At 44.8% G+C, this 21,915-nt stretch overlaps 1 protein-coding gene across 2 annotated transcripts in view; it reads right to left on the reverse strand.

Annotated features, from left to right (window-relative positions):
• The window catches only part of FBXO10 (F-box protein 10), a 55,230-nt gene that overhangs the window by 18,465 nt on the left and 14,850 nt on the right, over window positions 1-21,915 (reverse strand). For both annotated transcript variants that reach the window (XM_040481714.1, XM_040481713.1), the window contains 2 exons: window positions 7,555-8,145; window positions 3,707-4,540 (listed from right to left, as the gene is read on the reverse strand). In XM_040481714.1, the coding sequence (XP_040337648.1) occupies window positions 3,707-4,540; window positions 7,555-8,139 (1,419 nt within the window). In that variant the 5' untranslated portion in view covers window positions 8,140-8,145. The remainder of the gene's footprint in view (window positions 1-3,706; window positions 4,541-7,554; window positions 8,146-21,915) is intronic.

Raw genomic sequence — 21,915 nt, forward strand, 5'->3', positions numbered from 1 at the left:
AATAAAATAAAATAAAATAAAATAAAATAAAATAAAATAAAATAAAAGTCTAGGAGGGTAAGGTACAATGGAAGTCCAGTTTCAAAGGGAAGCTGTTTAGGACAGAGAACGCTGACCAGAGCAGTCACTGCTCCCCCACTTACAAGAACAGAATCAGATAATGCACAAAAATACAGCCTTTCTTGAACGTGTCAGAAAACTGAGGTTGCAGGGCGGCCAACAAGCCTGAAATCCAAGGAAAACAGGCACCTCCCAGGAGACAAGATGGGAGCACTTGCCTGCACAGCTGCATATGGAGCCACATGAACCGGTAAGGATTCAGCTACAGGGTTCAGTGCATTGTTGAAGGCCAAGTGTGAACCAGTGTGAGAGTGCAGAAGCCCTGGGAGTAGGTATATCCACTTCTCCAGAGACCTTGTGAGATGCTCACAAGGAGAGACCGGGGGACAGGACAAGAGGCTGAGGACAGATAGCCTCCCACATGGCGGAGGCGTGGGGGAAAAGAAGAGAGCTACTACTGTAGGAAAGTACTAAGCCCCTCTTTGAATTTTCTCTCCAACTTCCGGGTAGAACAAGTCTTCAGCAGTGGGGGGAAGGGCAGCAAACCCTGTCATGGAAGGGAAAGAGAAAACCCCATCTTGGGCCCAGATATTTAGAACCTCCCTAATGCTGGGGGTGAGGCAGGACCATTGGAAAGTGCCTACTTCTAAGACCCATAGACACAGCACCTGCCTAAGACTAAGGACAAACTGGGACACAGGAGAAAACCTCCCACCAGCCCAGAGCCACAAGTGACCACAATCTGCTGGGAGGGGTGAGACCATGGAGACAGTCCCCCCAACCCCCTGAGAAACAAAGAGAAGACCCTAAAAGCAGAGGAAAGAACCAGCACACAGTAAAGAAGAACATGCAAAATGCTGAGGATAATCATAACAACAAAACCTGAACTAGCTTAATCCTGACTAGACTGACCCCAAACCTGGCCCTCTAAATGCCTAGCATGAGAAGAGGTGTGCCCATTTCCACACATAAATGTGATTGACCTCAATTTCTACTTTCCCAGATACTTGACTTTCAACTAAAAATGGTAAGATACACAAAACAGCAAGAAAAACATCACAGGTTTCTTTGTGGAGTCCCAAGCAACTGGGCTTTCTGCCAGCCTTACTCTCCTGGAGATGTTCTAGAAGGCAGGGAAGGGTGGCTGCCCTCTGGCCACTGGATCAAGGCTTTGCTTCTAGGCATGGGACTAGCTCAGCAGGTCCTGCACTCCCTGCACGCCCACAGCTCCTGCTTGTATGAACGCCACTTAGCATATAATTGTACCTGATGCTGGGTACTCAGGAGAAACCATGGATTTTTTTTTTTTTTTAAGTCAAAAATCAGGAATATCAGTTTCTCAGGTTCCTTGTTAGAGACTCACAAGGAACTACAGGCTGCACATTTTCTTCCCAAAGCCTCTGGAAGCAACAGTTCAAAAGGGCTCCAAGTAAGGCTGTGTAACTTTTCATTTCTCCTTTTCGATGACTCTCAGCTACCACCTGCTCCCAAGTCTGCATGGCAGGGTGCATCTCTCCAAAGCTCCAGACCCAGGAAACCAGACAGCACCTCTGCTAGATGTCAGAAATGCTCCAAACTCAGCATGCCCGGAACTGAACTCAGCATCTCTCTCCATGTCCTAATCTCCCATGTTCCTGCTATTGTCTCAGCCACTCAGGCCAGAAATCTAGGCCTCAGGGCTTTGACTACTCCCTCCTAAAGCCCTCCTTCCTACCTCTCCAGACTGCCCTGTCCCCTCCAGTTTCTGAATCACAATTCTCCACTGCCCCTCATTGATCTTGCCTCTTGCCTAGTTCCCCTCCATTCCATTCTCCAGAAAGCTGACAGCATGAGCTCTTCACATACAGATCTGACCATAGTTTTCTGCTTAAAATCTGTCGGCGAGTTCCGATTGCCTCATGGCAAACTCCAATCTCTATGGCAAGACCTCTGTGCCTCAGCTAGCTGACTCCCTTATCTCACAGCCTCCCCTGAACCTCTGGCCGTCTGAGTTACTTGTAACTCCCTAAATGCGTGGTGTCCTTTCTCACATCTGGGCCTTCACACACACACCTCCACGGTCTCATAGCCTCCCCTTGCCAACTCCTACTCCTCCTGGGAAGCTCAGCCTGGGCACTGCTTCTCCAAGAGACCTTTCCCTGAGGCTGGGCACCTATGCCACCCATGGTACCTCCATCATAGCATCTCTCACACCGGACTTTAAAAAAATAAACAAAAAACATTTGTTGAGCACTTGCTATGTGCCAGACATACTACTAAGCACTTTATATATATGACCTTAGTTCATCCTTACTGTACCTTGGAGACAGGTATAGTATCATTAGTCCAAAGGACACATAGCTAATAAGGGGCAGAGCCAGAATTTGACTCAGAAGCCATACCCCTGGTAAGTATACTAGGTGGGAGGGTCGGGGGAGACCCTCCTGGAGGGCTCGGACCAGATCCTATCATCGCGGTACCTGAGAGAAAACTATCACCCACCCTTTTTATCTGACCATTATCTCTTATTTTCTATAGGCTGATATTGTGCTTTCCTGGTGACATCATCTAAAATCCTCTTTGGAAGTGGACTGGGCAAAATGCAATTAAATGTGATTGCTGCTAACTGTTCTAGAGGGCTGCAGAGATCTGCAAGACTCCCATGTGACACATGTGCAGTGCCCCTCAGCTTACTAGGTGCTTTGGCAATATTAAGGTACCGGATCCTCACAAACCCCAGTGAGAGAGGCAAGTCAGGGAAGCTTGTTTCCATTTTACAGAAGAGGACAGTAATGCTCATGGTGGATCAGAGGAGAGGCAAGATTCAAACTCAGGAGCTAGGCCATGCTTTCTTCCAAAAGGCCATGTCTTTCCTCTGAGAGGCTGTTCCTGTGCTCAGTGGCTTGCAGGATCTGTAGACTGTCCTGCGGCACCCTGAAGAGCCTGCAGGGTGATGACTGTATCAGGGGCAGGATGGACTTAGCATAAAGTCCAAATATCTCATAGGGGCTTTTCAGGCCCTGGGCAAGGTGGCTTCTGCTCGTCTCCCCTGCCTCATTTCCAACCACTCCTCCCTCCCCAGAACACTGTTGAATTCAGCCCCACACCCAGGCCCCAGTGCAGAATGTTCTGGCTGCCTAGAATGCCCTCACTCTGTACCCCCTTTTCACCACATGCACGCTATTTTGCTTGGCTGTCCACTACTCGTCCTACAGCTTAGACACCTCTTCTGGGGAGCCTTCTCTGGTTTGGATCAAAGCCAGTAATCATATGTCCCTCAATTTTCTCTCATCCAGCTAAAGAGCCCTTGTTCCTTCTTCTAGGACTAGGGGGACATGGTTGAAAGCAGCATGACATAGCAAAAGGAGTTGGAAGACCTGGGTTCTAGTCTCAGTTCTGCCACTAACTTGCTGTGTGACCCTGAATAAGTCACATTCCCCCTCTGGGCCCTGTTTCCTCTTCTGTAAAATGGGAACAATAGTTTCTGCTCTATCCAAACCAGATGATGGAACATAAGATAAGGGTATGTTAGAAGCTTGTATAAAGATGCTTTAAAAAAATAGCCTTCCTATGTATAGCCACAGGAGCCTATCTCATCAATCAAAATCATGTTCCCAGTGACCCAGGAAGGCCTCATGAATTTGCAGAGTGAGCCTTATGACAGCACCTTGCTGTTATGTATACACCGCACTGCATAAGTCAGGTTCCGGAAGATGTTTCCTTCCATCTTGGCTCGGCCATAGGAGCAAACGAAGACGCCTCCCTTTCCGTCCCGGAAGAGGCACTTGCGGATGAGGCAGCCCTGCACGGAGCTGGCCAGTGCCATGGCCTCCTTGTCCTTCTGCAGCTCCTGCTGCAGGGAGTTCAGCACTAGGCAACTGGGCAGCTGAATGGATGCTCCTGGAAGTGGTGGGCCTAGAAAGGAGCCCCCCAGTACGGGGCGTGGGCCTTGCACTTGGTAGGACAGTCTGTATGTGAGCTGGTCCTCATCCTCATCCTCACCACTAGGACTCAGGCCTCCATCGCTGCTGTCTGGGGTCTGGGCCACCCTTTCCCCATCACTGCCCACCTCTGCCTCCTGTGAGCCAGCCTTGGAGCCTGGCTTTGGGGAGGTAGAAGCTGGGCTGGTAGGGCTTTGGCTGCCTTCAATGACAATGTCACAGGTCCTTGGGCTCCAAGCCTGGTCCCTGCTCTCCAGGTCCAGGGACATTAAAGAGTCAGAATCCTCCGTGGGTAGCACACTGGGGGAGGACTTGATAAGCCCTAGTAGATACTTGTAGGCCCAGTTCTTGTCTGCAGATGGGTGGCCCTCCACAGTCACAGAGTTGTTTTCACTGCCCACAAATTCACAGTTTTCCAGGACACACAGGGGCACATTGTGCAGGAAAACATGGGTGTTTTTGAAGGTGCAAAACTTCACTTGGCAGGTGCCTGGGCCATGGACCTGGATATGCCCATTCTCAAAGTTGCAGTTGTCAAATTGGACATGACCCGATGTTGTCTGAGGAATAAGAAAGAGAGAGTGGATAAAACAGGGATGAGAATTACTTTGTTAGGCAGTACTCTAACTGCTCTTTAAGGAGGGTGGAGCACGGAGAGGCCATTTGTCCTGCTGATCCTATCCTCCCCCCCCACAACCCCCCGCCCAGGGCATGTGTCAGGCCCCCGGACAGGAAGCTGCACTGCATCAGAGCGGTGAAAATTTGGAGTTGCCTGCCTTTCCCTCCTTCTAATCCCAAGGGATGAAAGTAGAAACGGATAATGGCAGGAAAAAGTTCACGCCGTGCAGCAGGGCCCTTCCTAAAGACCTCAAATATGAAGTAAATTCTCCCAATACTCAAGAAATGCTTAGTGAGAACATAAACTTTGAGGGGTAAGGATGGGGAAGAGGGAAGAAGCTGAATGCTCAGAAGGATGCTGTGTGAAATGGATCAATGGTAACCAGGAGAAGGAATGTCACTATGGAGATGATACGGAATAACAGGGACAGCTTTGAACTGTGAGAAACACAAGAACTGGTTGGGATTTGAGCATGACTACTGTGACCCCTGAAGGGGGAGGGAATCCTAAAGTGGTATCTCGGTTATGTGAAGGAAGTGTGAGGTCACGAGGTGCTGTGCTAGGTCTCGACCCTTCAGCCCACTTTCCATTCACCATCTTCTCTCAGCCCTGCAGCACCCCACAGAGCATCAGCTTGGTGTCTGAACTTAGGACAGAGCCAGGCAGAACCCTGAGGGCTAACAGAAGACAGGCCAGGAGGGGCTGAGCCCTGCCTGGGCTGGGGCAGGCAGTACGGGATGCCCAGCCACAGGTACTGGGAAAGAATCCAGCCTGTCTGGCAACTGGAACATAGCAGGGAGTACAGCAAAGGACAGCAGGCTACGTCCCTAAAGAGGGGGGTGAGGTATGCTGCCACAGCTGGGCAGCACTGAGCAGTGGTTAAGATGGGCTCTGGAGTCTGACTGCATGGGGCACTCCCATCTCTGCCTCTTTCAAGTATGTTACCTTGGATAGGACTTCACCTCTCTGAGGCTCAGTTTCTTTGTCTGCAATAGGGGGCTTACCAGCTAACGAAGCAAAAGGCGGAGAGCCAGATACAAAGTTGGCACCTAATAAAAATTAGCTATCATTACCTGGGGTCAGGGACACAAAGGACAGAGACTCCTCTCGGGGAGGGAAGTGCTGAACCCCACAGCACCACTCCCCTGAGCCCCTCAGCTCCCAGGCCTGACTGAGAAGCCCAGCCACTCTGTATTCCTGAAAAGTAACTGTTTCTGGATTTCATGCTAAATGCCACCAGATGGATTTGAACTGTAAAATGAGGGAATGCTCCATGATTCCACTGAGTGATCCAGACACATCCACCCCATGAACAGTTTCTACATTCTCTAGCAGTGACCACCCTTGAGAGCCTGGCCTGGACCTTACTTGCCTTAACCTCTGTAAATTCTTCCTTATGGCTAAGTTAATTTTTTCTAGCTGCGATTTAAGTCTATTTTCTTTTACTTGGTCCTCTCTGTAGATGAACACCAGCTCTCTGGAGATGCACAGCTGTTGTTAGGGTTCTCCTCAGAAGTCACTGAAAACTGCTGTGAAATCACTCTGGCCTTTGCATTTTTCAGGCAAGGTCATCCTAGCCCCTGTCCTGTTTTCAGTTAAAAGACAATCACGAATGGAGCACTGATACATGCCAAGCATTAAGCCAGATGGTAGGCTGGGCTACAGAGAAGTGTTAAGGCCAGGCCCCCACCCTATGAGGGTCTGCAGCTGCACTTCTAAGGGGGAAGGAGAGGCTGAAACCAACATTTTACCCTCAGAGTAAATGGAAACATCGAAGGTCTGGAATCAAACTTTCTTCTGGGTCTACAGACCCACATAGGAATCGTTCATCAGTCCTTCTGAAACAATCTAGGCCTAAAAAGTAGGCTTTTAGGTTTCCAAGGAATCCAACACAATGTAACTTCAAAGGGGCTTACAATTTGAGTTCTGGATTTCAGTTCTAACTTCACTAATTATGCATTTGAGAAAGTTACTTAGCAGCATCTCTGAGCTTTTTAGTGCCCCTCACCTGCAAAATGGGGATCCCACGTGTACTACCTACCACGAATGTTTGTTGTGGGGATCAAATGAAGTCACCGATGCAAAGTCACCTATATTATCAATATAGGCTTTGGATCCTAGCTCTGTCTCTTACTATGTCACTTAATCTTGCTGAGCCTCAGTTTGCTCATCTATAAAACCGGATGACACTACACATCTTACCAATGGCTGTAAAGCATACGCCAGGCACACAGTCAGTGCACCATAAACGACTGGTAGTATAGCGATCATTACAAACTTGAGGGACAATTTGTTGTTACTGGTAGAATAGTGGCAACATAATTATTATTGATTAGGTACAAAGTTTACATATTACAATGTTTCTATGCAAGGTAAAGCTGTAAACCACTCTGCCAGGACCTACCAACGCGTCAATACATACGTTGCTTTGAATACAGACTGTGTGCTCTGTGTTACCAGAGGATATGTGTTGGGCTGGTATTTCCTGAGCCTCTCTCAAGTCACTCTTGGTGAAAGCCTGACCTTCCTTGATCCTCCTTCACAGGGTGGGGCTGACATGCTAAAGGTCATTGGTCCTGCATAGCCTCCCCTGGCTTTGCCTATCTCTGAGCATGAAGTGTTGTTCTCTGCTTCCTGCGACCATGTGGCATACTCCCAGACCTGGCTTTCCCACCTAGCTACTCCCCTGTGGTTCAAGTGTGTCCAGTGGGGAAGAGGAGTACAAAGCAGTTTGGGTTCTGAGTCCTTGGCTTATTTTTTAATACAGTTTTGCCAGGAATAAAGCAGAATGTTGATTGTTACTGTGCCCATTTCTTAACTGGTGCAGAGGAGCATGTTACAGGAATAACGACAAAACTCTTAATTCCAACAAAAAGGGGTTGCACACCCACTAAAAAGAGGCCAAAGCCCAGGGCCAGGACCGGAGAGGCCACCTATCTGGATATGGACACCCACCTTAAACATGAAAGGGGAGAACCAGGCCGGCATGAAGACAAGGTTGCACAGGCGTGTGGTGGAGCAGTGCTGATCAATGCTGGCTAGCAGGGCCACTTCACCCAACTTCCCGTGGCCTACGATCTCCACGGGTACCTTCAGGATGATTTCACCTTGCTCTTCATACACACCTGGGAATAGCACAATTCGGTCATACAGGCTAGCCATGGCCAAGGCACTGCCCAGGCTGTCAAACTCATGGCCTGGCCCAACACTCAGGGTACGGCGTTCCCTCCTCCGGCGAAATAGAGAAAAGCAGACAGAGGACTCCAAGTCCAGGGCATTCTTGGTCCATGTCTTAGAGGCAAGGTAATGTTGCTTGAAGGCCTCCCTCCAAGACTCAGGCTCCACATCGGGCTGGTTGGGCCAGTTTGGGTGGCGGCATTCGGTGCATCCCAGACACAGCTGCCGCCAGCGGGTGCTGTCGAGACTGAGGATCAGGTCATACCAGGCTCTGCACACCAGGCTGCAACGGCCCAGGTCGGGAAGGTGCAGATAGGCTAAGATCATGCGCCACAGCTCCAAGGGGAGACCACCGGCCTCCATGGTCACCTGGGAGCAAACACAAAACCAAAGAGGTTTTTGTTGACCCCTCTTACAAGTTCTTCTTTTTTTTTTTTTTTTTAACATTTATTTATTTTTGAGACAGGGAGAGACAGAGCATGAATGGGGGAGGGTCAGAGAGAGGGAGACACAGAATCTGAAACAGGCTCCAGGCTCTGAGCTGTCAGCACAGAGCCCGACGCGGGGCTCGAAATCACGGGCTGCGAGATCATGACCTGAGCCGAAGTCGGCCGCTTAACCGACTGAGCCACCCAGGTGCCCCCAGTTCCTCTTCTTAAAATATTCCCTGCCTTCTCGTGACCCCAAGGGTGTGCAAGAGAACAGGGCCCAGCCAATCATAGAGCTCCATCCCCTCAATCAGAATCCTCCTCTGGGATTGTTCCACCTGGAATCAGCAGGCAAGACTCTCTTTCCTCTTGGTCAGAAACTGTAAGGATATAACCCCCAAACTGCTGTTCAGCCATTTTCCCCACTTGTGGAAAGAACCTTGTGGGTACCAGAGCCAGGCAGAGATGAGGAGATGAAAGATGAAAATTGAGAAAGAAAGAAAAAAAGCGATCACATGTATATGTGTCCTGGTGGTACTGACTCCACACTCCTGAAGCTGCTCTGGAATATGCAGTTCTTTCCTCACTTCTAGGAGGTACCTCAATGGCCTTCTAATAAATTACCTTTTTTGCTCAAGTTAGTTTGATTTGGGTTTCTATGACTTGTAACAAGGTTTTGGACTAATACAGAAGGGAACCCACCTTTCACTGTTTCAGTCCTAGAGCTCTGGACTTCCCAGACTCCCAGGGAAGGGACCTCTATTTCTTCACAGCAAGAGGAATGAGAACTGAGGCAGTGAGTGTCCGTCTGTCTGCCTCTCTTCATTACCAGATCACATAATTACACTGTACTCCCATGTGAGGCAGCCTCAGGAAAGACTGATGCTGGGTCAGGCTGTGAGTTTTGGTCCTGGCTCTGTGGCTGGTTACTGATGCAACCCTGTGTCCTAAACACCTACCATGCTGACTGCCCAGCCATCTGCGCCCTTGCTTTCTGCCCCACCAACAATTTACCCCACATGTTTAGAGATGCAGAGCTCCCTGGTAGCTCTGTCTGTGGAACACTACTCCCCAGGCCCTTAGCAGCATATAGCTGGGATGCTGGATGGCTCCAACTGGACCACTGAAATCTCCACTGGAATAGGATTTGCAATTCTAGAATCAGGTTGACTTCTTTCCTGAATGGAGAACAATGAAAGGCTTCTTTCCTGAGCCATAAACTCAGGAAGAGTTGCTAATGACCATTTTCTTTGGGGCGGGGAGTGGGGGAGGAAGGGCAGAAGAAGCTAGTCTATATTGAGAGAAGAACGAATTGGAGACAAAGAAATGAGCAGAGAAAAGGGCAGAAACCATGCCAGTTCCTCTATGGCACTCCAGGTCACGGCTCCAGCCTATGCTTAAGGCTCAGCTTTATCCTTGCCTTTTGAATTCCATCAGCTAGCTCTGTGCTCTTGTGATAAATTCTCCTTTTTGGTTAAGTTGGCTTCATTGAATTTCTGTCATTTATACCTAGCTAAAGCCCTCTCATTTATGAGTGTCAATTTCCCCACCTAAAAAACAAGAGGACTGTGTTAGATGACCTAGAGCAACTTCCAAGTCTGAAACCCTATAAAGGCTCTAGACAACTAGAAACTCAAACTGGAAATAGGGCAGACTTCACAGCCAACTGTAATCCAGTTGTTAACCTCTTCAGGGCCTTGGTTTTCCTCCCCATTTTATGAAAATGATGATCATACCTGTCACCTGTCTAGGCCCAGGAAGGCTAGAAGCACAAATGTGTGATTATGTCTGCAAGATTTCTGAGCGTCATTGTGCCAGGTGTGACTTTACCTTTACAGATTGGTATGAGGGCCTGGGTAGGTAGGTTTTTCTATAACGATCACCCAGTGACACTTTACTAAGTCCTCAGCAGCAATGGAGAAAAGCTGGGCTCTGGACTGGTAAGCATTACAGAGCAAAGACTGGGCTCCTGATAGCTGTCACTCTCTCAAATGAACACTGCTTTATTCACAGTGTGAATGCGTCTCTGTGACACCCATGTCCTGTTCCTCACCTCCTTCTTTAGCCATACCTCTTAGGCTTTTTAAGACAAAAGTGTTTTTGTTTTTGTTTTTTTTTTAATTTATTCATTTCAAGAGAGCAAGAGTGAGAGAGAGAACTAGAAGGGGAGGGGTAGAGAGAGAAGGGACAGAGGATCTGAAGCAGGCTCCAAGCTGACAGCAGAGAGCCCAATGTGGGGCTTGACTCATGAACCATGAGATCATGACCTGAGCCGAAGCCAAATGCTTTAAGCTAAGACTGAGCCACCCAGGCACCCCCAGGAAATTGGTCTTCCCTCCTTCTCTAACTATTGTAAGAAAGTACGTATAGCTAGGTGATCATATCCCTTGGCTTCAACTACAAAATCTGAATCTCTAGCCCCAGTAGTTTCTCTCAGGCCTTCCATACATGGGTACCCAATTGCCTGCTGAGCATTTCTATCTGTATGTTCCACAGATACTAAAAATTCAGCATTGTATCCAAACCAGAACCTCAACTTCCACTTCTGGCCATGACAAAATAACTGGAACTAGATTCTCCCTCCTGCCATGAAAAACTATAAACTTGCTCTGGGGGCACCTGGGTGGCTCAGTTGATTAAACACCTGACTCTTGAATTTGGCTCAGGTCATGATCTCAAAGTCATGAGATCAAGCCCTGTGTCAGGCTCCATGCTGAGTGTGGAGACTGCTTGGGATCCTCTCTCTCCATCTCTGCCCCTCCCCCCAACTCTCTCTCCCAAAATAAATAAATAAACTTAAAAAAAAAAAAACTATAAAGTTGCTCTGAATATATGCTTTCAGGCACTGAACAGCAAGCTGTGCTGGGCTGTAATCTTGGAGAGAAGGGAAACACAGGAGGGGAGCGTGTGACTGTTCTAGCTTTCACTCAGGGCACCTTCTCATAGTGGGTAGAGAGACGATACCCAAGCAGAGTGGCAGTCTCACTGAGCAGGAAGATCTGAGTTCTGTGATGCTTGAGTGCCTGGAATCTGTGAGGCAGAGTGAGGTGGGTGGGCAGTTTCTTGGCTCAAGGCTGGACTGCACAAGCACAGGGCAAGTAGAGATCACCTGCTACAGGGTAAATGGGGGTACTAGAGATTACACAGAGCTGGGAGCCAATGCAAGTCCAGTCCAGAATATGGAGTCTCACACCGAGACCCAGAAAGTACATACCACAGGGACATACTCAAATTGGAAGAATAAAAGCAAGCCTGATAGGATCAAAGGGTTCTGCCAGTAACTGAACTGTTAGAATACAATTTAACACTCAACAAAAACAAAAAGACAACATAATCTAGACCCCCTCAACACATCAGCCACAAGACAGTGTGGTATGGGCATGAGGAAAATAGAGTTCAGAACAAATATGTGTACTGAGCAACTAACTTTTGACAAAATATCAATGCAATTCAATGGATAAACAAAAGTCTTCATCAACTGGTGTTGGGAAACTTGACCTACATATGAAAAAAATGAACTTTTGACACATACCATATACAAAAATTTAAGACTGATTTTAGACCTCAGCACAAAAAACAAATCTATAAAGCTTCTAGAAGAAAACATAAGAAAATATGCAACCTTGGGATAGGCAAAGATTTCTGAGAGCACAAAAGGTACTAATCATAAAAAGACAAAAATCAATAAATTAAAATTTATCTCAAAATTAAAATTTTCTGCTCATCAAAAGGCATTATTGGGGCGCCTGGGTGGCTCAGTCGGTTAAGCATCCGACTTCAGCTCAGGTCATGATCTCACGGTCCATGAGTTCGAGCCCCGCGTCGGGCTCTGTGCTGGCCGCTCAGAGCCTGGAGCCTGTTTCGGATTCTGTGTCTCCCTCTCTCTCTGACCCTCCCCTGTTCATGCTCTGTCTCTCTCTGTCTCAAAAATAAATAAACGTTAGGGGCGCCTGGGTGGCGCAGTCGGTTAAGCGTCCGACTTCAGCCAGGTCATGATCTCACGGTCCGTGAGTTCGAGCCCCGCGTCGGGCTCTGGGCTGATGGCTCAGAGCCTGGAGCCTGTTTCCGATTCTGTGTCTCCCTCTCTCTCTGCCCCTCGCCCGTTCATGCTCTGTCTCTCTCTGTCCCAAAAATAAGTAAACGTTAAAAAAAAATAATAATAATAAAATAAAAATAAATAAACGTTAAAAAAAAAAAAGAATTTCAAAAGGCATTATTAAGAAAATGAAAAGACTGGGGCACCAGGGTGGCTCAGTCAGTTGAGTGTCCAACTAAGGTTGTGATTCTCAGTTCATGGGATCAAGCCCAGTGTCAGGCTCTGCACTGACAGTGCAGATCCTGCTTGGGATTCTCTCTCTCCGTGCCGCCCTCCCCCATCCGTGAACGTGCACACATTCTCTCAAAAAAAAAAAAAGAAAAAAAAGTTAAGAAATGAAAAAAAAATGAAAAGACAAATGAAAGAACAGGAGAGAATATTTGCAGTGCATGTATAGGACAAAGGGCTTGCATCCAGAAAAGATCAAGAAATCCTACAGCTCGACAACAACAACAACAACAACAATCCAACAAAAAACAGGCAAAGATTTGAACAGAAACTTCACAAAAGAAAAACTAATGGCCAAAAAGTTCAAGAAGAGCTGTTCAACATCATTAGTATTCATTACTTGATTTATATTAAAACCATAATGACAGAGATGTGTGTGTTACACTCACTACATTGGCTGAAACTGAAAACCCTAAAGGCATCAAAGCACCAAGATGTGAAGCAACCAGAACTCTCACACATTGTGGTAGGAGCATAAAATACTATAATCACTTTAGAAAGCTAGTAGTCTCTTCTGTCATTAAACATACACCTATGCTATGACCTAGATATTTACTGGAGATAAATGAAAATGTACACCTATGAAAAGACTTATATCAGAATGTTTACAGAGGCTTTATTCATAATAGTAAAATAACCAAACAAAAACTGGAAACAACCCAAATGACCACCACCGGAAGAGTAGATAAACAAATTGTGGTGTATTCATGCAACGCAATACTATTCAGCAGGTAAGGAGATGAATTACTGACATATACAATAGACAGGTGAGCCACAAAAATATGTTAAGCAAAAGAAACCAGTCACAAAAGACAACGTATTGTATGATTCCACACAGGTAAAGTTCAAAAACAGCCAAAATAATCTATAGTGATAAAAATCAGAACAGTGCTTGGGGTGCCTGGGTGGCTCAGTTGGTTGACCAGCTGCCTCTTGATCACCTCAGGTCATAATCTCACGGTTCATGAGACTGAGCACTGCCTCAAGCTCTGCATTGACAGAGTGGAGCCTGCTTGGGATTCTCTCCCTCCCCACCCCCCCCTACAAAATAAAAATAAACTTAAAAAAAAAATCAGAACAGTGCTTGAAGGGGTCACAAAGAAACTTCAGGAGTGAAGGAAATATTTACATCTTCACTGGTACGTGAGTCACATGGGTGCAGACATCTGAAAAAACTCACTGCATTGTATGCTTCTGTTTTGTGCATTTTATTGTATGCAAACTATCTCAATTTAAAAAATAGTATAGATTATCATCTCTCCACCCCTGTTCTACCACTTTATTCCATGTCCCAATTAATGGCACCATCATCTTCCACTGCTCCTGTTGGTAACTGATTTCTTTTCTCTACTTCTGTCCCAGATAGTCTCTCGAGTCTAGTATTTCCACCTCCTTTAGCACTCTCAAATCAGTCCTTTCCTCTCTCCACTTTCTGTCACCATGTTGTTTCTGGCTTCATCATCTTTAGTTTGGATTACCACAGGTGATTCTCAACTGGTCTCCCTGGAACCAGCTCTGCCTCCTCCATTCAATCCACTTCACATTCAGCCACCAATGGAATCTTTTTAAAATATAAACCTGGTCATGCCACTTGTCAGCTTAGAATTCCTCAATGGCTCCCCATGGCTTCCAGGATAAAACCTAGTACAGATGACAGGTCATGAGCTTATCTATTTCTCGAGCCTCACCACTGACATTTGTCCCATCTATGCTACTCTCCCAACACCACCTTGTTCAGAGGGCCTTTCTTCATCCTTTCTCCTCAGACATTTAGTGGCTCCTCTGGCACCCCACAGCCATCTGAGAACTGTTCTATCACAGCCTTTTTAAAATGTAAATCAATGGGTGCCTGCATGGCTCACTTGGTTAAGCTTCTGACTCTTGGTTTCCTCTCAGGTCATGATCTCATGGTTTGTGAGTATGGTCCCTGCATTGACAGCATGGAGCTGCTTAGGAATCAATCAATCAATCTCTCTCTCTCTCTCTCTCTCTGTCTCTCTCTTTCTCTCTCTCCCCCTCCCTCCCTGCCCTTTACTTCTCGTGCAAATGTGCTCTCTCTCAAAATAAATAAACTTAAAAAAAAAGTGTAAATCAAAATGGATTACACAGAGCAAATGTAGAGTTTAGTGAATTGTTTTACAAGGCAAACATCCTACTAACCTACATCAAAAAACAGAATTTTGGGGAGCCTGGCCCACTCAGTAAGTGGAGCATGTGACTCTTGCTCTCAGGGCTGTGAATTCAAGATTACTTTAAAAAAAATGTTAAAAACAAACCAGAATTTTGTCAGCCACTCTAGAAGCCTCCCCATGTGCCCCATTGCGATCCTCCCCACAAAGATACACATATTCTTGATTCTGTAGTAATCACTTCCTTAGGACTTTGTGCTTTTACCACCTAAGTATGTCTCCTTAGATACTAGAATCTGTTTTGTCCTCAGGTTTTTAGGTCGATGTGTGTTTGCTTCTCGTTCCACCCACAGGTTCTCCATCCATCCTCCTGCCCCCCCCCTTTTTTTTTTTTACAAGTTGCCTGTCGAAGAACCTCAACCATCTGACCAGTTTCTCAGTCTGAATTTTGCTGACTATATGCTTTCTCAAGAGTTCAATTTGTTACCCCATCGTCTGGATTTCCTGCATATTGGCAGCTGGATCCAGAGGCTTCAGCAGGCTCAGGTTTGATCTCTTTAGCAAGCCTACCAGTGGCATTGTGTCTTTTTATCATAAAGTATCCACAATCCTGGCTGTCTCTTTTTTGATGTTCGTATTCACCAATGCCCAATGCTTAGACACATAAATTTATTGGAGGTAACAAAATGGTGATGCTCTACTAACTGTATCACTGGGTTCATTTCTTTGCTGAAGTAATTGCATTAGGAGATGCTGCTCCTCATCTAACATTTGGTTATCCAATTTTACTGTACACTTAGGAAAGGCCTCTTTCCTTTTATTTTCCAGGTTTCAAGACAAAGAACTAGTTCCCTGTTATTCTTTGAAGGTAACTAGCATGTGTGTGTGCGTGCGTGTGTGCGTGTGTGTGTGTGTGTAAACCATTAGTACGAACTCATGGCTTTAAACCTATTTTAAAGGGTTCAAGTCTGAAATTACTATTCTTACTGAAGCTCAAATTGAGCCATCTTTGGCCTCAATTTGGTTCCTCAGTCATTTTGATACAACTTCAGTCATCTTTGATAGCTTCCTTGCTATGTGGTGTCAAGATGTCCCTGACTCATTTTTTACATTTACTGCCCAGACATGGCATCAGACATTTCTCTAAGAATTTGTGCTTTTTTTTTTAAATGCTTATTTATTTTGAGGGAAAGAGAGCACAGGTGGGGCAGGGGTAGAGAGAGAGAGAGAATCCCTCTATGCTCTCAGCGCAGAGCCTGCCATGGGGTTCGATCCCATGAACCTGAGCCGAAATCCAGAGTTGGACGCTTAACCGACCGAGCCACCCGGGGTGCCCCGATTTTTTTTTGAAGTTTTATTGAGATAATTGTAGATAATTGTAGGTCCACATGCACTTGTAAGAAATAAGAGACAGCTCTTGCATACATTCCTAGTTTCCCTCAGTGGTAACATTGTGCAAGACTATGATCACAGCCAGCATAGTGACACTGGCACAATCTACCACCTTAATCAGATCTCCCGTTTCACTTGTACTCATTTTTGTGTCTGTATTACATTCTATGCAATCTTACCACCTGTGTAGGATCCTGTATCCACTCCCACAGTCAAGACGCCAAAAAACTCTGACACAAGATCCCTCGTGTTACTCTTTTATGATCACACCTACCACCCTGCTGACTCCTCTTCCCTGTTCTTAATCCCTGACAACCATTCATCTGTCTCCCATTTCTAAAACTGTGTCACTTCAAAGATATGTGTAAATGGAATTATACAATACCTAATCTCTTGGGATTGGCTTTTTTGCACTCTGCATAATTCCCTGGAGATTCATTCAAGTTGTGTGCATCAGTACTTTGTTCCTCTGTAAAGCTGAGGAACATTTCACGGTGTAGATGTGCCACAGTGCACATCTGCAGAATCTTGACAAGTGCATTCACGCATATAATCTCAAACCGTTATCAAAAATAGAATATTCCCTCATGACTCTTCTGTCAATTCCTACCCCAAATCCCAAGAGGCAACCATTGTTGTGACTTTTCTACTATAGATTAGTTTTGTCTGTTCTAGAATTTCATATAAATGGAAACACGCCATATGTATTCTTTTGTGTTAAGACTTCTTTTGCTTAGTATAACATTTTTGATACTTATTCATTTTGTTGCATGTATCAGTAGCTCGTCCCTTTTTATTGCTCAGTAGTTATTTCATTGTACATTAATATACCACAGTTTTAAAAAATCAGTTCTCCTATAGATGGAAAACTGAACTGTTTCCAATTTGGGGCGATTATGAATAATGCTGTTAGTATTCTTAGGCAAGTGCTTTGTGGACATATGTTTTAATTTCTCTTCAGTAAATACCTACAAATGGAATTGCTGGGTCTTTTTTCCAAAGAAGTTGCACATTTTACACTCTTACCGAGAATGTGTAAGAAATACTGTTGCTTTACAACTTCACTACCATTTATGGTTGTTGGTCTAATTCTATCATTCTGGGGAGATGTAATGGCATCTCATTTTGGTTTTAATTCTCACTTCCCTCATGACTAATGATGTTGAGCACTTTTTCATGTACTTGCTGCCATTCATAAATCTCCTTTTAGAAGGGTGTTAACATTTATTTTTTTCTAGTTGGGTTTTTTTTTTTATTATTCAATTATAGGATTTTTTAATATAATCTTTGCCAGATAGATGTTCTGTGAATATTTTCTCCCAGTCTGTAGCTTATCTTTTCATTTTCTTAATGGTATCATTTGATGAGAAGTTTTAAATTTTGATGAAGTCTAATTCACCTTTTTTATTTTATTTTTTAATTATTTGAAAGAGAGAAAGACAGAATGTGAGCATGAGTTGGGGAGGGGGCAGAGGGAGGGAGAGACAATCCTAAGCAGGCTCCACCCCCAGTGCAGAGCTTGATGTGGGGCTCAATCCCACGACCCTGGGATCATGACCTGAGCTGAAACCAAGAGGTGGATGCTCAACCAACTGAGCCACCCAGGCACTCCTCACCTTTTTAAAATGATGCCTTTTAACTGAGAAGCCTTTGCTAATTCCCATGTCATGAAGATATTCCCCCATATTCTAAAAGTTTTGTGGTTTTAATTTTTACATTTTGATCTATGATCCATCATGAATTAATTTTTGCTATGGTACGAGGTAGTGATTGAAATTAATTTTTTATGTGAGTATTCAGTTATTCCAACACCATTTGCTGAAAAGAACCTCCTCTCCCCAGTTGGTTTGTTTTGGTGCCTTTGTCAAAAATCAAATGACAACAGTGTGGGTCTATTTCTGGGTGATTTATTGTTTCATGGATCTATTTGTTAATCCTTATGACAGCACCACACTAGCACTATGCTTCTGACACTTTTCCTTTTATGAAATGTGCTTCTGGTGTCAAGTCTAAGAACACTTCACCTAGCTCTGAATCCTGAAGACTTTCTCCTGTGCTTTTCCTAAATGTTTTATAATATTAGTTTTTACATTTAGGTCTGTGATCCATTTTGATTTAATTTTCGATTAAAGTGTAAGGCTTAGGTTGAAGGTTTGGGTTTTTTGTTTTTGTTGTTTTTTGTTTTTTGGCCTATGGTTGTCCAATTGTTCCAGCACTGTTTGTGGAAAAGACTATCCTTTCTCCATTGAATTGCTTTTGCACTTTTGACAAAAATCAGTTGAGTTTATTTCTGTCCTGGTATCTTTCTTTTTTTAATATTTTTAAAATGTTTATTTATTTTTGAGAGAGAATGAGACAGAGAGACAGAGAGGAGGGGCAGTGAGAGGGAGACACAGAATCTGAAGCAGGCTTCAGGCTCTGAGCTGTCAGCACAGAGCCTGACACGGGCTCAAACCCATGAACTGCGATAGGAGATCATGATCAGATGCTTAACCAACTGAGTCATCCAGGTACCCGTATACTGGTATCTTTAAATGGAAGCACTATTTCAAGACCACAACCAGGGTATTAATGACGTTTACTTCCACCCTGTTTCTAAGGCCTCTCAGTAGACTTCTATTTCCTCTATTAGATTGAGGGGTTCTTTGGGGATAGGGACTGGATACTTTGACCTCAGAAGGCTCAATACCTGGTTTGACCCCCTTTTCTACTCCAACTATTCAGGGCAACAGAACAGACAAGAAAATCATTCTAAGCAACAGGATACCTAGTTTAGGATACTAGACAGGATATTAGACAGGATACTCTAAAACCAGGTCCACTCTCCCCAGATACGACGAGAGTGAGACTGGTTTTTCCCAGGTTCTGGGTTCTTACAGGAAATGATGACAATAAGTAAACCAGAGGAGATAACTACATGATTTGTTATTACCCATAACTGACTTGGCCAGAGTCAATGGGAAAAGAAACAGGTCAGCAGAACTTTTGGTAAGATTAAGTTAACCCTTCTATATATATTTAACTCTCACAGAACTCCTTCTTTCCCTCACGACTTCCTATCTTTGCATTCCACATCCCTCTCAAACTTCTTCCCAGACCTTAGGTGGCTCTGCCTCTAATTACTCATTTCCCAATTTGAATGTTGCTCTTCTCATTATGATGTCATTTGCATGAAGGAGGAGCTCTGATGCCAGGGCCACTCTGAGTGGGTTAGATGTAGTTCAGTTTCAATTAGGCCCTCTCTTCCAACTGTTTTTGGCTCACTTCACTCATAAGATAACAACAATAGGGGTGTCTGGGTGGCTTAGTCGGTTAAACGTCCCATTTTGGCTCAGGCATGATCTCATGGTTCATGGGTTCAAGCCCTGTGTCGGGCTCTGTGCTGACAGCTCAGAGCCTGAAGCCTGCTTCCCATTCTGTGTCTCCCTCTCTCTCGGCCCCTCCTCCATTCACGCTCTCTCTCTGTCTCAGAAATAAATAAACATTAAAAAAAAAAAAAAGATAACAACAACAAAATTATTTTGCTGTTTTCCCATTAGGTCTTGGTGACCTGTACAGGGTTCTCTGAATTCAGTGACTTCATCTATCACATTGCTTCTAGCTGGTCTTGACCCTTCACACAGTCCCTTTCTTGTGACTAGCTCAGATACAGCCTCCTTCTCCCAAATACTAGATGCCCCTCTAATCGTCTGTGTCCCATATGGTTTACATTTGTCTTTTTCAATTTTTTAGCTCCCTATTAGAAGGAGCTCATTTATAATACTTTCTAAGCTGTCTTTGCTTCGCCTGTTTTTTCATTATTTTGCACTTCAATGTAAAATCATCAGAAGAACACTATTATCCTCATTTTAACAAGTTCCTATATGAAAGCATGTAAATTATCAACCACCCAAGTATTTCGTCCCAAAGGGTTATCTTCTTCTTTTTTTTAAAGTTTATCTATTTTGAGAGGAGTGGGGTTGCAGAGAGACGGAGAGAGAGAATCCCAAGCAGGTTCCGCACTGTCAGAGCAGAGTCCAATACAGGGCTCGAACTCACAAACCGTGAGACCATAACCTGAGCAGAAAACCAAGAGTTTTGCCTTGTGGTGCACAGGAGAGAGGGGCATGAAAGAGAAAGAGAATCCTGCACCATCAGCGTGGAGCCCAGTGTAGGCTCGATCTCATGAACCATGATATCATGACCTGAGTTGAAATCAAGAGTCCGACACTCAACCAACTGAGCCACCCAGGCGCCCCTTGAAGGAGCATCTTTTGATCATTAAGAGCTTTGACTTATCTCTTACGCTCCTTGTTCTTTGTCTCTACCTCCCACTTCCCAAGTTATTAGCTTCTCTGATTAGAACTGTATGGTGTTCTTCCTGGAAGCACCATACACTGTGTACTTTCTGACATGCCTTATCCATGATGTTCTTTCCTTCCACTAGGGACAACTCTGATAGCTGTTTGAGAGTGGATCAGCTAACCTTAAGGGACCTAACCTGTATAGCCTTCCAGGTGAGAGACTCCCATATGGCCTTTTGTAGATCTGCCCGGTAGGGCCTCCTCTGGGACCTATTGCTAATGGTCACTATACCCAAATTACAACTACTCACCCTGATAACCACATCTTACCTCACTGCTGACTTGAACCTTGTTCATTATATAACAGCCAACCTACCGTATGTATGCCCCATGTGACATCTCACAGCACCCAGCACTGTCAACTTCTATCCCAGATGAGTTTTCCCAGTTACCATAGCAGTCCATCAATAAGCAATACACTGGGTCACCACAACTGCATTATAGAGACTACAGCAAGAACCAAACATACTATCGAATACCTGCACAAACTACATGCTTAATAATAGTGTTTTTAAGTAAACGAATAAGCAGAGGTCAATTTCCATCATGCCCCCACCCCAATTTTTAGTTAATTTATTTTTGTAAACTTACGTAAATTTACTGTGTAAACCCAGTTTCAAAGACCTTCCCTCTCCATTCAAGTTTCCTGTATCCAATACAGAAACTCCCGTGTAGAAATTCTTAAAGTTCCACGGTGAATAAAAAAAATTAAATAATAAAAATCCCTTTTATTCCTTGGTTCCTTTGTTTTGTCAATATAGCCCTTATGGAGTGTGGGGGATACTGGGATGAGAAAAAAGTGATAGAAAATGGACAACCTAGGATAGAAAGAATTGGAGCACTGCAGCTTACAGAGCTCAAAAGGAAAGAACATCTTTTATTTTTCTGAGAGACAAAGAGAGAGCATGAGCCAGGAGAGGGGCAGAGGAAGAGAGAGAATCTTAAGCAGAACATTAACATTAAGAAAGAACATTTTTAAACCAGACTTGGTGAGACTTCCCATAACAGTGGTTCTTAAAATGTGACTCTTGACCACCTACCTCAAAATCACCCGGGGCCTGTTCCTAGCTCCACTTCGCATCTTCAGAATGAGAATCTTTGGAGTGAAACCAATTATCTGCATGCTTATCAGGCTTCCTGGTGAATGCATAAAAAGGGCCCCTATTCCAAACTTTGGTGCAGCATCCTCAATGAATGGCTCTCCTCAACTTTCAACCTTCTGGGTGATACGGCCCTCCTTGTATCATCTTGAAGTCAGAAGACCTGGACCGTGTTGTATGAAACCTTGAGCAAGTCACTTAATACCCTGGGCTACAGTTTCCTCATATATAAATTGGAGACCTTGATATTACCCCCAAAGGACAGCTGTAAGAATGAATAAGATCCAATGCACCTTGTGTTGGTAATCAGTGCTTTTCACCAACTATTCCCAGTTTCCCCTCCTGGGCACTTGATAGGAGTGCACCAGTCCTTCCTATGGTTGGGTGGGGCCACATAGCTAGTATTAATCAATGAGTTTTTTT

Source organism: Herpailurus yagouaroundi, unplaced genomic scaffold (assembly GCF_014898765.1).
Source record: "Herpailurus yagouaroundi ecotype Mexico unplaced genomic scaffold, PumYag 160, whole genome shotgun sequence".
NCBI classification, from domain to species: Eukaryota; Metazoa; Chordata; class Mammalia; order Carnivora; family Felidae; genus Herpailurus; species Herpailurus yagouaroundi.